The 14,015-nt window shown below is 41.0% G+C and overlaps 1 protein-coding gene across 1 annotated transcript; it reads left to right on the top strand.

Annotated features, from left to right (window-relative positions):
• Positions 1–593: 593 nt before the first annotated feature.
• On the top strand, positions 594–13,126 carry LOC125384124 (mucin-5AC-like). The gene is made up of 2 exons (XM_048402554.1): positions 594–653; positions 7,666–13,126. The coding sequence occupies exons 1-2, from the start codon at positions 594–596 to the stop codon at positions 8,602–8,604; spliced, it is 999 nt and encodes a 332-aa protein (XP_048258511.1). The 3' UTR covers positions 8,605–13,126.
• Positions 13,127–14,015: the final 889 nt, after the last annotated feature.

Below are 14,015 nucleotides of genomic sequence, written 5' to 3'. Positions count from 1 at the left end.
ATGTTTGCATAAAGTTAAAACTTTAGTCAACTTCAGTGTATGCATGACCACATCATTTTATACCAGTATCTAAATACATTTTGACAGTACGGTCAAACATTTCCCAGTCGGGCATTTTGTACCTATCTCTTGACACCTTTAGCGGGTACCCGGGTAGGGTCGGGTAACAAGGGGGGTGGGTACCCTGGTAGTAAATTTGGACTCGTCCCAGCCCTAATTGGCCGGATCATCACGAATTTCGAAAGTTTCCGATTCGGGGCGATTCGGGATATTCGTGGTTGTAGTGAAAGGGGGGCATTAGGCGCTGTGCAGAATTGCGTTCTTTGGGCACGCCAGAAACCTATGATTGTGGGTTCAAATCCTGGTTCGCCCTGATTATGTTTCTAGGTTTGATAGCACCATACTCTTGCTCGTGGGTATCATCGAAGTGGTAAACGTCTGTGACCTGCATCACTTCGGGCTTTCCTCCCACATTAAGCTGATACGCTGTGATATAACTGGAATACTGTTAAAAGCGGCATTAAACCCAACTCACTCACTCGTAAGAAAGATGTGGTGAATAAAGTAGTTAGGCCCTTGGGCTTCTGGTGAATATGATCATCGTCAATGTATTCAGCAGCTTTGTGGCCTGGAGCAGGGGCATATATTACATGGTAAGTAGTCAATTAGCACCATGTAGGCTGTAGCATGGTAGAGGACATGCTTCACAGGTGACAGATCACATATAGCAGGACAGGCTTGCTTGAGGCACCTGCTGAAGCTCCTCACATGGCTTGTGTTAGACATGCACACGTTTTTAGGGCAATAGTTATTAGTTAAAATCATAATTTCTAGATTATGTAGATAATTAGAACAAGTTGTCCCTATAAGAGACTGGGGTCCTTGTACTTTCCACATATCTAGACTTGCCTATTAGGAGGACAGAATTACTACACATCCAAGGACTAGGCTAGGCTTGTGTACTCCTTACAGGGCTTGTGTGCTCCTCACGGGGTTTATGTGCTCCTCATGGGGTTTGTGTACTCCTCACAGGGCTTGTTTACTCCTCACAGGGCTTGTGTACTCCTCACGGGGCTTGTGTACTTCTCACGGGGCATGTGTTCTCCTCACGGGGCTTGTGTTCTCCTCACAGGGCTTATGTACTCCTCACAGGGCTTGTTTACTCCTCACAGGGCTTGTGTACTCCACACAGGGCTTGTGTACTCCACACAGGGCTTGTGTGCTCCTCACAGGGCTTGTGTACTCCTCACAGGGCTTGTGTGCTCCTCACAGGGCTTGTGTACTCCTCACAGGGCTTGTGTACTCCTCACAGGGCTGGTGTACTCCACACAGGGCTTGTGTACTCCTCACAGGGCTTGTGTACTCCTTGTTGTTGTGATTTACTTCACATGTAGACTAGGGCTCAGTCATTTGAAAATATGAAGTTTGATAAAAACAAGCAACTACTTTTAATGAAAAGGAGCCCCTGGGGAGAAACTAGACTTGCTTCATTCAGAGCTTGGGCATTAGTAGGGGCTGGGAGGAAGGGAAAATATTATTGTTCTGGGACTGTGAGACAGACTATAAGGCTGTGAGATAAGATATGTTTGTTGCTTGTACATGCTACTACAGAACAGTAGTGTGTACAACACTTAGGCATTATGAACGTTTATGTATGTGTGTATATTGACATTGTATGACACAGGTGAGGGGCATTCATGTACTTATTTCCCCACATTGTTGTATTTAGTAACATTGTCTGCATGGCTTGTTGTTCTCGTAACATTGTTGGAAGGTATATATGAGGACATCATTGTTATTCCCCCTTTCTAGAGGTGCATTGTGGGAGGTGAGTGGCTGGGTACATTGTGTACTTTTGTCCAGTATGGAGCTGTGCAAGACACAAGATATTTATTGTGCAACATTCCAAGCAAAAATGTAACAACATTGTATAAACTATATAAACATATAAATGATAAGTTAAGATGACAATACAAAATACCAAAGCAGAATATTCGGTGTCATAACCAAAGATTATCCATAATGAGTATTCCCGATTTATTTGAAGCAGTATATATGCCATCAGATTATTTCTGTGTACATGGTTCATTATTGATCTTTTCCTTTATGGTAAGGCTTTAAAATATTTATTTTTTCAGGAAATTGAATTAGGAATGCCTTACATCTGAATATTTACATGAATTAATTTTATTCATGTTCAAGGACTGAGCGGTGATAAAGGCTAGTGATAGATATTGGCTTTTGTATTGCAATTTATTGCAATAAGTATTTATGTATTTCGATACGTACCACAAGATATTGCATGTGTTCTTTCATCTGTAATTTGTTGTGAACCTGAAAAAATATACATCCAACCTCCTCTTCCCATTCATAATAGTCATCTGCCATTTTGATGAACGCTTCTTCATAGACACATTATATACTGGGAGCTGGTTGCGAAAAGTTTCGCTATTTCAATCACAGCGATCAGTTGCTAAATTCTGAATTTCACGATTGACTTGTTGTAAACTTTGCCCCCAAGATGAAAAAACGCATGATTTTGAACAAGACACAATAGTACGGTATTTTCCAAACATACTGTGATACGTATTCATTATCCCCCGCCGCGCGAAAGCGCGAAGCGGGGGATATAGTATTCACGACCGTCCGTACGTACGTCCGTACGTCCGTACGTCCCACCTGTTTGTTGCCGCAATATCTCAAGAACTAAACACTGGATTGTCTTCATATTTGGAACTATGGTGTATATACAGACTCCGCAGACACCAGTCGGTTTTGGTGACCTTGACCCCATTTTCAAGGTCACAGCAGGCATATCTGCTTTTGGAGTTGGAAAACGGTGTTGCCGCGATATCTCAAGAACTAATCTCTGGATTGTCTTCCTATTTGGTACTAGGGTGTATATACAGACTCCGCAGACACCAGTCGGTTTTGGTGACCTTTAGCCCATTTTCAAGGTCACAGCAGGTAAATCTGCTTTTGGAGTTGGAAAACGGTGTTGCCGCGATATCTCAAGAACTAATCGCAGGATTGTCTTCATGTTTGGAACTATGGTGAATATACAGACACCGCAGACACCAGTCGGTTTTGGTGACCTTGACCCCATTTTCAAGGTCACAGCAGGTAAATCTGCTTTTTGAGTTGGAAAACGGTGTTGCCGCGATATCTCAAGAACTAATCGCAGGATTGTCTTCATGTTTGGAACTATGGTGTATATACAGACACCGCAGACACCAGTCGGTTTTGGTGACCTTGACCCCATTTTCAAGGTCACAGCAGGTAAATCTGCTTTTGGAGTTGGAAAACGGTGTTGCCGCAATATCTCAAGAACTAATCGCAGGATTGTCTTCATGTTTGGAACTATGGTGTATATACAGACACCGCAGACACCAGTCGGTTTTGGTGACCTTGACCCCATTTTCAAGGTCACAGCAGGCAAATCTGCTTTTGGAGTTGGAAAACAGAGTTGCCGCGATATCTCAAGAACTAAACACTGGATTGTTTTCATATTTGGAACTATGGTGTATATACAGACTCCGCAGACACCAGTCGGTTTTGGTGACCTTGAACCCATTTTCAAGGTCACAGCAGGTAAATCTGCTTTTGGAGTTGGAAAACGGTGTTGCCGCGATATCTCAAGAACTAATCGCAGGATTGTCTTAATATTTGGAACTATGGTGTATATACAGACACCGCAGACACCAGTCGGTTTTGGTGACCTTTAGCCCATTTTCAAGGTCACAGCAGGTAAATCTGCTTTTGGAGTTGGAAAACGGTGTTGCCGCAATATCTCAAGAACTAATCGCAGGATTGTCTTCATGTTTGGAACTATGGTGTATATACAGACACCGCAGACACCAGTCGGTTTTGGTGACCTTGACCCCATTTTCAAGGTCACAGCAGGCAAATCTGCTTTTGGAGTTGGAAAACAGAGTTGCCGCGATATCTCAAGAACTAATCGCAGGATTGTCTTCATGTTTGGAACTATGGTGTATATACAGACACCGCAGACACCAGTCGGTTTTGGTGACCTTGACCCCATTTTCAAGGTCACAGCAGGTAAATCTGCTTTTGGAGTTGGAAAACAGAGTTGCCGCAATATCTCAAGAACTAATCGCAGGATTGTCTTCATGTTTGGAACTATGGTGTATATACAGACACCGCAGACACCAGTCGGTTTTGGTGACCTTGACCCCATTTTCAAGGTCACAGCAGGCAAATCTGCTTTTGGAGTTGGAAAACGGTGTTGCCGCGATATCTCAAGAACTAATCACTGGATTGTCTTAATATTTGGAACTATGGTGTATATACAGACACCGCAGACACCAGTCGGTTTTGGTGACCTTGACCCTATTTTCAAGGTCACAGCAGGTAAATCTGCTTTTGGAGTTGGAAAACAGTGTTGCCGCGATATCTCAAGAACTAATCGCAGGATTGTCTTCATGTTTGGAACTATGGTGTATATACAGACACCGCAGACACCAGTCGGTTTGGGTGACCTTGACCCCATTTTCAAGGTCACAGCAGGTAAATCTGCTTTTGGAGTTGGAAAACGGTGTTGCCGCAATATCTCAAGAACTAATCGCAGGATTGTCTTCATGTTTGGAACTATGGTGTATATACAGACACCGCAGACACCAGTCGGTTTTGGTGACCTTGACCCCATTTTCAAGGTCACAGCAGGCAAATCTGCTTTTGGAGTTGGAAAACAGAGTTGCCGCGATATCTCAAGAACTAAACACTGGATTGTTTTCATATTTGGAACTATGGTGTATATACAGACACCGCAGACACCAGTCAGTTTTGGTGACCTTGAACCCATTTTCAAGGTCACAGCAGGTAAATCTGCTTTTGGAGTTGGAAAACAGTGTTGCCGCGATATCTCAAGAACTAATCGCAGGATTGTCTTAATATTTGGAACTATGGTGTATATACAGACACCGCAGACACCAATCGGTTTTGGTGACCTTGACCCTATTTTCAAGGTCACAGCAGGCAAATCTGCTTTTGGAGTTGGAAAACAGTGTTGCCGCGATATCTCAAGAACTAATCGCAGGATTGTCTTCATATTTGGTATTTTGGTGTATATACAGGCGGGGGACATTTCGTCACTTCTGTGACAAATACTTGTTAGTATTTGAGAAACGTTGTATACTGTTAATACCGCGCACCTCTAGTGAAGGCACAGTGTAAATTGTGTTATTCAATGCTTATTGTGTTTGTGCAAATAATAAATATCATAGAGCTTGATGTGTGCATGATTTAAATTTTCTGTATATTGTTCAAGAAACTTGATGGATTCGAATCCATTCTGGTTTGTCAGCACCAGTGTTCATGGGTTTCAACAAAGGGGTCAACATCTACGACGTGCATCACTTTTGGCTTTCCTCCTAATATTACCTGAAATACTGCTCAAAATGGCATAAAACTCACTCGCTCCTCGCTCGCTCACTCACTCACTCACTCAACAACTCAACCACTTACTCACTCACGTGACTTCAACAGGAAGTCAGGAAAACATTTCAGTCAAAAAAAATTGTGGAGATTTTTGTTGTGATGACTGAACACTCAATTTCATGAAAAAAATATCCTTAAAAATATTCCCGATCCCAAGCTTGTTTGTTCAATATCTACAGTGCAGCAGGATACTGAGATGTTGGATCATTGACATGAAACTAGTTATTCTAACGAGGGCAACTAGAAAACACTTAAATCTTGAAATTACATGACGATCAATTTCTCTCCTAGTTATTAGACACTATATCACATGATGAAGATATGAAACTTCAAAGTCTTCAGGTTTTTTACATGATTCTGGTTGAATGATTGTAATGTTCACATCATTGAAAAGTGGGTTGGGCTTTAGCTGGGGATGGTTGGACAGTAGAACCCTAATTTATCAGAGTATCCAAAGACTGGTGATCCCTTCAAGATAAACACAGACTCCAGCCCTGTCATAAGTGCATCTAGTAATTGAATCATCTCTGCAAATGACCCTTGCAAACAGCCTCCCAAATTTCATTTGGAAGATCACAGATCTGTCAAGGATATTTTTAGCTTTTTAATATGCTTTAATCAGGTAGGCACAAAGCTGTATGTAATATAACCAGTGTGGTATCAGCATTCTTGGATAGTGCCACACTGCCTGGAGACAGCAGGGCCTGGGGGCATTTTGTTGTGGGGATTATCAGCAGAAGGGTGGGGGTCAGGTTCATTAGGGGTAGAGCACTTGGGAAGTAGAGAGGTGGGGTGGGGGAGGGTCTGGGGAAAGGGCCCACATTTAGGCTTGGGGGTGGGGTTGCTTGTTTACATAGGAGCGTGTATGATCTGGGGGTGGGGGGATGGGGTTATTGAAGGGGGAAATGGGGGGTAAGATTTTGTTCCCAGGGTAAAGAACCCTGCACAGTTGGGGTTGTGTGGCAGGATTTAGGGGTGGGGGCTGAGTGGGTGAGTGGTGAACTGTCGGAAGGTGGAGATAATGCTGGAAATGGTGTCAAGTGGGAGGGTTGTGAATGAACAAAAGTTTTGATTGGATTAATGAATTGAGGAATGCAATACATTGATGGAAAAAAATATAAATAAAAAATGACGAAATTAAATAAAAATAAATGTTTGAGATGGGAAAAGGTCTAGGATAGGCATGTTTAGGGGGGAATTATTTGGGGTGGTGGTGTCAAAAAGGGTATGACTGACACATAAACAACATCGACTGACACAAACTTATCATGCCATTGAAACTGAGGTGCCCGGAGAGTGTGACCCTTGACCTGATGAGATTTCGCTCAGGCTAACATAGGTATATATCACTGTTCCTGTACATGGCTGCTGCTTCTTCAGCTGACCTACTTCATGTGCTTACCCTTCATTGCTGACAATGTTGTTTGTGTCTTGCCCTACAGATTCAAGCATTGCTTACCCTACAGATTCAAGCATTGCTTACCCTACAGATTCAAACATTGCTTACTCTACAGATTCAAACATTGCTTACTCTACAGATTCAAACATTGCTTACTCTACAGATTCAAACATTGCTTACCTTACAGATTCAAGCATTGCTTTCCCTACAGAATCAAGCATTGCTTACCCTACAGATTCAAGCATTGCTTACCCTACAGATTCAAACATTGCTTACCCTACAGATTCAAGCATTGCTTACCCTACAGATTCAAACATTGCTTACCCTACAGATTCAAACATTGCTTACTCTACAGATTCAAACATTGCTTACCTTACAGATTCAAGCATTGCTTTCCCTACAGAATCAAGCATCGCTTACCCTACAGATTCAAGCATTGCTTACCCTACAGAATCAAGCATCACTTACCCTACAGATTCAAGCATCGCTTACCCTACAGATTCAAACATTGCTTACCCTACAGATTCAAACATTGCTTACCCTACAGATTCAAACATTGCTTACCCTACAGATTCAAGCATCGCTTACCCTACAGAATCAAGCATCACTTACCCTATAGGTTCAAGCATTGCTTACCCTACAGATTCAAACATTGCTTACCCTACAGAATCAAGCATCACTTACCCTACAGAATCAAGCATCACTTACCCTATAGGTTCAAACATTGCTTACTCAACAGATTCAAGCATCACTTACCCTACAGAATCAAGCATCGCTTACCCTAGAGATTCAAACATTGCTTACCCTAGAGATTCAAACATTGCTTACCCTACAGATTCAAGCATTGCTTACTCAACAGATTCAAGCATCGCTTACCCTACAGATTCAAGCATCGCTTTCCCTACAGAATCAAACATTGCTTACCCTACAGAATCAAGATCACTTACCCTACAGAATCAAGCATCACTTACTCTACAGACACAAGCATTGCTTACCCTACAGATTCAAGCATTGCTTACTCAACAGATTCAAGCATCGCTTACCCTACAGATTCAAGCATCGCTTACCCTACAGAATCAAGCATCGCTTTCCCTACAGATTCAAACATTGCTTACCCTACAGATTCAAGCATCACTTACTCTACAGACACAAGCATTGCTTACCCTACAGATTCAAGCATCGCTTACCCTTCAGATTCAAGCATCGCTTACCCTACAGATTCAAGCATCGCTTACCCTACAGATTCAAGCATTGCTTACCCTAGAGATTCAAACATTGCTTACCCTACAGAATCAAGCATAGCTCACCCTACAGAATCAAGCATTGCTTACCCTACAGAATCAAGCATCGCTTACCCTACAGATTCAAACATTGCTTACCCTACAGATTCAAACATTGCTTACCCTACAGATTCAAGCATCACTTACTCTACAGATTCAAGCATCACTTACCCTACGGATTTAAGCATCGCTTACCCTTCAGATTCAAGCATCACTTACCCTACAGATTCAAACATTGCTTACCCTACAGATTCAAGCATCACTTACCCTACAGATTCAAGCATCGCTTACCCTACAGATTCAAGCATCGCTTACCCTTCAGATTCAAGCATCACTTACCCTACGGATTTAAGCATCGCTTACTCCTCAGACACAAGCATCACAATGTTTCCAAGCTATACAGGCATTTTTTATCAAAAACAACAACATTTTTTAACAGAAGGAATTTTTAATAGGATAAGATTTTAATGATTCTAAAATGTGGTAACTTTCAAGCAGATGGTTATCCTTCATTATGTTTAGAAATCCGTCTTAGATAGAAAACTGATGTGTTACTGATATAGGTTAAACAAATTTATTTACTTCAAAAACTATTGAATTTACTACCTGAGGAAATCATTTAATTATCTAGATCTCCTTTTTTGTGTCATGAATTATGTAAATTTAGTTTTTTGGATGTTTAGGTGTTGGATTATTTTGGCAGAAACTAATTCAGGTTTGCAGGTTTTGTAAAGTTAGGATGTTATACTGTATATAAAGAGTTGTGAGGATATACAAAATCTTCAAGACATTTTATGGTGCACCAGATGGAGATTAAAGTAAAATAAAATCCAGTTTGTTTTGCAGTAAAACTAAAACCTCAGGCTAACTTAGGAATATTTATTCTCTTGAGATAATAATTTCCATACAGTTGTTTTAATACAAAACTCTGATATATGAATAACTACATAGAAAACAATCCCCAGGTGTCTCTAGGCTCAGAGGCAACTGAGGCAGCTTTAGAAAAAGTGAGTTGGCTTTATGGTTGATTTTATAATAAAATTATAAATAAAATAATTTCTTGAAAACATATCTTACAATCATTGTCATGATTTGACACAAAGAAAAAAAAAGAAAAAGAAGAAGAAAACATTATTGGTTACTAGTCTCCCACAGTAGCTGCGTAGTAAGTACGTATTTCTAAAGTGAGTGAGTGAGTGAGTATGGTTTTAAGCCGCTTTTAGCAATATTCCAGCAATATCACGGCGGGGACACCAGAAATGGGCTTCACACATTGTACCCATGTCAGGAATCGAACCCGGGTCTTCGGCATGACGAGCTAATGCTTTAACCACTAGGCTACCCGACCGCCCCCTCAGGGGAAAGAGAAAATATGTATTAGTTTAATTTACCGTAATAAGCGCCCATGGTGCTCTCAAAATTAGAAATAGCTTGATGTATTAACTTCCATATCTTATTATTGTGATAATGCAGCTCCACATTACCGATGAGTAGAAAAGGTTGCTTGTGCCACTGTTACACAGGGAAGTACCGGTAAACAGCAGGTCATGTTGAAAAGGAAATATAGTTGCTTTGTGTTCGTGATTTTTTTAATACTACCTTATATCACTTACCTATATTCCTCTGTGATAACGATGATATATTTAATGTTTATTACCACTTCTTTGTTGCAGCTACTCATTTGTAAAATTAAAGTGTTTGTTGTTATTATGTTGACTTTGAGGTGCACAACAATATGTGTATATATATATATATATACACATCAAAGCGACCATATCGCTACCTCTCTGTATTGCTTCGGTGACAGCATGTGATATAAGCAAATGTAAACTACACAAATGGAAATAGTTTTTCACTTTTTGAGTTATTTTCTCATTGAAAGTTAACCGTGACATATATTTATCTTGATATGTAGGGGCAGTCAGGTAGTCTAGTGGTTAAAGCATTCGCTCGTCACGCCAAAGACATGGTACAATGTGTGAAGCCCATTTCTGGTGTCCCCTACCGTGATAGTGCTGGAATATTGCTAAAAGCGGCTTAAAACCATACTCACACACTCACTTGATGGGAATACTCGTTAAAAATGAAAGAGAAAAAATATGATCATTGTTGCTTTGCGTTGGCTCTGTTGCGGTATGTGTTAAAGTGGGCTCTATGGAACGAGGTAAACGGAAGTTGTAAGTATCGCAGGGACACGATTTCGCAGAAATTAATGTAAACATTATGGAATGAAATTTTGAATAAAATGACTAAAATAGAGTACAAACATAAGTTCCCATGTACAATGAACACTTAAATAGTGTAACAAAAGGGTTAAATTGCATAATTCAATATGGATTTGTTGATATTCTATTTCCGATGAGTATTATGCACGAGTACGTATTATTCATGAATAGATAAGTCTTTTGAACATTGATCAATTGGAAGGGTGCTTATTGATCATGAGATTGTTCACATGTCCCTATATCAGCAAATAGCACCATGGGCGCTTATTAGAGAGGAGTGCTTATTGCCCTCGAATACAGTATTACTCATTTGTGAAATTCTGTGTTAGCAGGTCAGTTAACAATTAAACAAAAACAAAGAGCCTAAGTTACTATTCTTCCTTCATTATTGATCAAACCAGTGAGTGAGTGAGTATGGTTTCACACTGCTTGCAGCAATATTCCATCAACATCACGACGGGGGCCTCAGAAATGGGCTTCACACATTGTACCCATGTCGGAATCGAACCCGGGTCTTCAGTGTGGCAAGCGAAAACTTTAACCACTTGGCTACCCGACAGACATGCTAGGGTAGACAGCATTGATCAAACCAGAACATGCCAGGGTAGATACCATTGATCAAACCAGAACATGCTAGGGTAGACAGCATTGATCAAACCAGAACATGCCAGGGTAGATACCATTGATCAAACCAGAACATGCTAGGGTAGACAGCATTGATCAAACCAGAACATGCCAGGATAGATACCATTGATCAAATCAGAACATGCTAGGGTAGACAGCATTGATCAAACCAGAACATGCCAAGGTAGATACCATTGATCAAACCAGAACATGCTAGGGTAGACACCATTGATCAAACCAGAACATGCTAGGGTAGACAGCATTGATCAAACCAGAACATGCCAGGGTAGATACCATTGATCAAACCAGAACATGCCAGGGTAGATACCATTGATCAAACCAGAACATGCTAGGGTAGACAGCATTGATCAAACCAGAACATACAAGGGTAGACAGCATTGATCAAACCAGAACATGCTAGGGTAGACAGCATTGATCAAACCAGAACATGCCAGGGTAGATACCATTGATCAAACCAGAACATGCTAGGGTAGACAGCATTGATCAAACCAGAACATACAAGGGTAGACAGCATTGATCAAACCAGAACATGCTAGGGTAGACAGCATTGATCAAACCAGAACATGCTAGGGTAGACAGCATTGATCAAACAAACTTGTCCACAACTCATTTCGCTCTAGTGGTTCATGTAAATGAGCTAGATTTTGGTAGAAAACAACTCGTCCCTCTGGGCTTTCATTGGCCTCCAACCAACAGACTAGTGACTGTGTGTGACAAGGACATGAGGGAGATATACTCCCGTATATCCTGGTTATGTCATATATATAATTCATTCGTTACATCACAATTATTTGTTGAAACATTAAACACTTCATTTTTGTATCATGCATCATAAAACTCTATTGATGCTTTGAAAAAAAACTCAAACATTTTTTTCCTCAGTGGCATTTATACAAGTTTATGAGCAACAATGACACAGCTTTGTGGAATGATATTGTTTGTATTTTTCACTTTGTGTATTGAAACGTTACCAACAGGATACAACACAAGATTGTGTAGCTAGTAGAATGGCTTACATTTATAATGGCATATGGGATTCTGGGTTAGAATAGTCCCCAGCAACCAATCTTGATCGTAGGCATCGACCAAATGGACTGTTGTCAGGCTTGCTGGTTGATAGAGCCTCATTGTACCGTGATGCTGCGGATTGATGTTCACACTATCGATCACTGGATTGTCTGGTCCTGATTATGTAGACTGCTGTCATATAGCTGGAATATGGCTGAGTTCGGAATTAACAACAAATAAACAAACATTGTGTCCAGCTAATCCCCATTAAGTCTGTTGTCACAACAAACATGGTACTGGAGAAAGAGGACAAGGGTTGATTACTCATCTGTTTTTTGCTATTCCGCCCACTATTTCAAACGAGAGTAAGTAACAGATGCGTTGGGCCAATCTTAGACTTGCTTGGGCTTTTAGTAAAAAAAAACCTAATAAATATAAATTCCATAGTCATAGCGCAGGGCTAGGCCAATCTCAGCAATATGTCATCTTTATAAAAATTCTGTAAATATTTGACTCTGGTCCAGACAAACCGAATTTGTGACCAATGATGATTACACACACAGCTAGCGCCTGACCACCCAATCCTCTATTAGCAGCTCTTATGACACACACTATTCATCCCAGGCACACCATTTTGTAAGGAGAGCACCTCTCACCTGGAGTTTCACAGCTACCTCAGATTCTTCTATGGAAACTGACTTGGTCCAAGATTATCAGAGGTTAAAATCTAATAATCTGTAATTGCCCTATTACTAGTAAATATAACCCTTAAACTGTAGTTAATCAAGATAAATGGCAAAGGTAATGATGTTAAGTTCATAATGACCCAGATGGCTCATGACCCATAATAGCCTGTGGGACACTCACTGAGTCAGGCTGAGAGCTGCTCCTTTAACTGCACGGCCCAAACAGGTCTTAAGGAAAATAGCAGTATATTGTCCATCAAGCATACATTGTTGTCAGATAGTGGGGTTTCAATTACCTAGTTTGAAACTCACATAAGACCGGGTGTCCATTTACAGGTCACATTTGTCCAAATGAAGGGCTTTGTTCAAATAGAGGCGGGGTCGGGATGAATGGAGGACTTAGTGGTACAGAAGATGGCTGATGACCAATTGAGCTACCCTGTGTCCACCCCGGTATTGAACTAAATGACCTCTTGATTGTTACTGTACATTGATGGCTCACAACTCAGGAGCCAATCAGGGCGTGGCATGGCTTGTTAGCTTATTGCAATTATTAACATGAATTAGAGGATAAAATCTCCTTTTTTTGCCAGATTGAAATAATGTTTTGCTGGATAGGTTGTTTAAAGATGGTGCGGGCTGGGCTGGGGTGGGGAGCGGGTTGGGAGATGGGATGTGTGTGAATGTAGGCTACCACCACTTCTTTCAACTCAGAGTGAGTGAGTGAATGAGTGTAAATTGGCATTATCTCCGCCTTTATTTCTACTGAGAGTGATAGAATAGCCTTTAATCTCTTGCCCATGGTATTAGAAGAAACACAGCAGACTAGTCAGATTGTCTGCTTCAAACAAAATAACAGTTGCAAACAATCCAAAAGTTCATGACAAATTTGTTAAAGTGTATTTTGTTTTGGAATGAAAGAATGTGACCTATAAGAAGTATCCAGATTGAGATTGACTTTGTCTTGTGATGAAAGAGTGTTTCTGCTCGGTCATTGGTAATCAATGTGACAGTTTGCATTGTAATGTAGATGTGTTGACTTTAACTCAGGCGGGGGCACCTTATCAATGTGGGCTTGCGTGGAGAAGAGACGTGCAAGGGAACCCTCTACTAAATATAAACTCTTTAAACTGGAGCGGAGGGGTTGTCACTTCCTCGTGAGCACTGCTGATTACTTTACTTATAGTAGCTGCACTGGTGTGACTTGTCCCAGTTTGCAATGGTGGCCAAGCTGCACTGGTGTGATTTGTCCGAGTCTGAATGATGGCCAAGCCGCACTGGTGTGATTTGTCCCAGTTTGCAATGGTGGCCAAGC

Source organism: Haliotis rufescens, unplaced genomic scaffold, assembly GCF_023055435.1.
Source record: "Haliotis rufescens isolate VD_foot unplaced genomic scaffold, xgHalRufe1.0.p SCAF_27, whole genome shotgun sequence".
NCBI lineage: Eukaryota > Metazoa > Mollusca > Gastropoda > Lepetellida > Haliotidae > Haliotis > Haliotis rufescens.
This window is presented reverse-complemented; position numbering and strand designations above follow the sequence as displayed.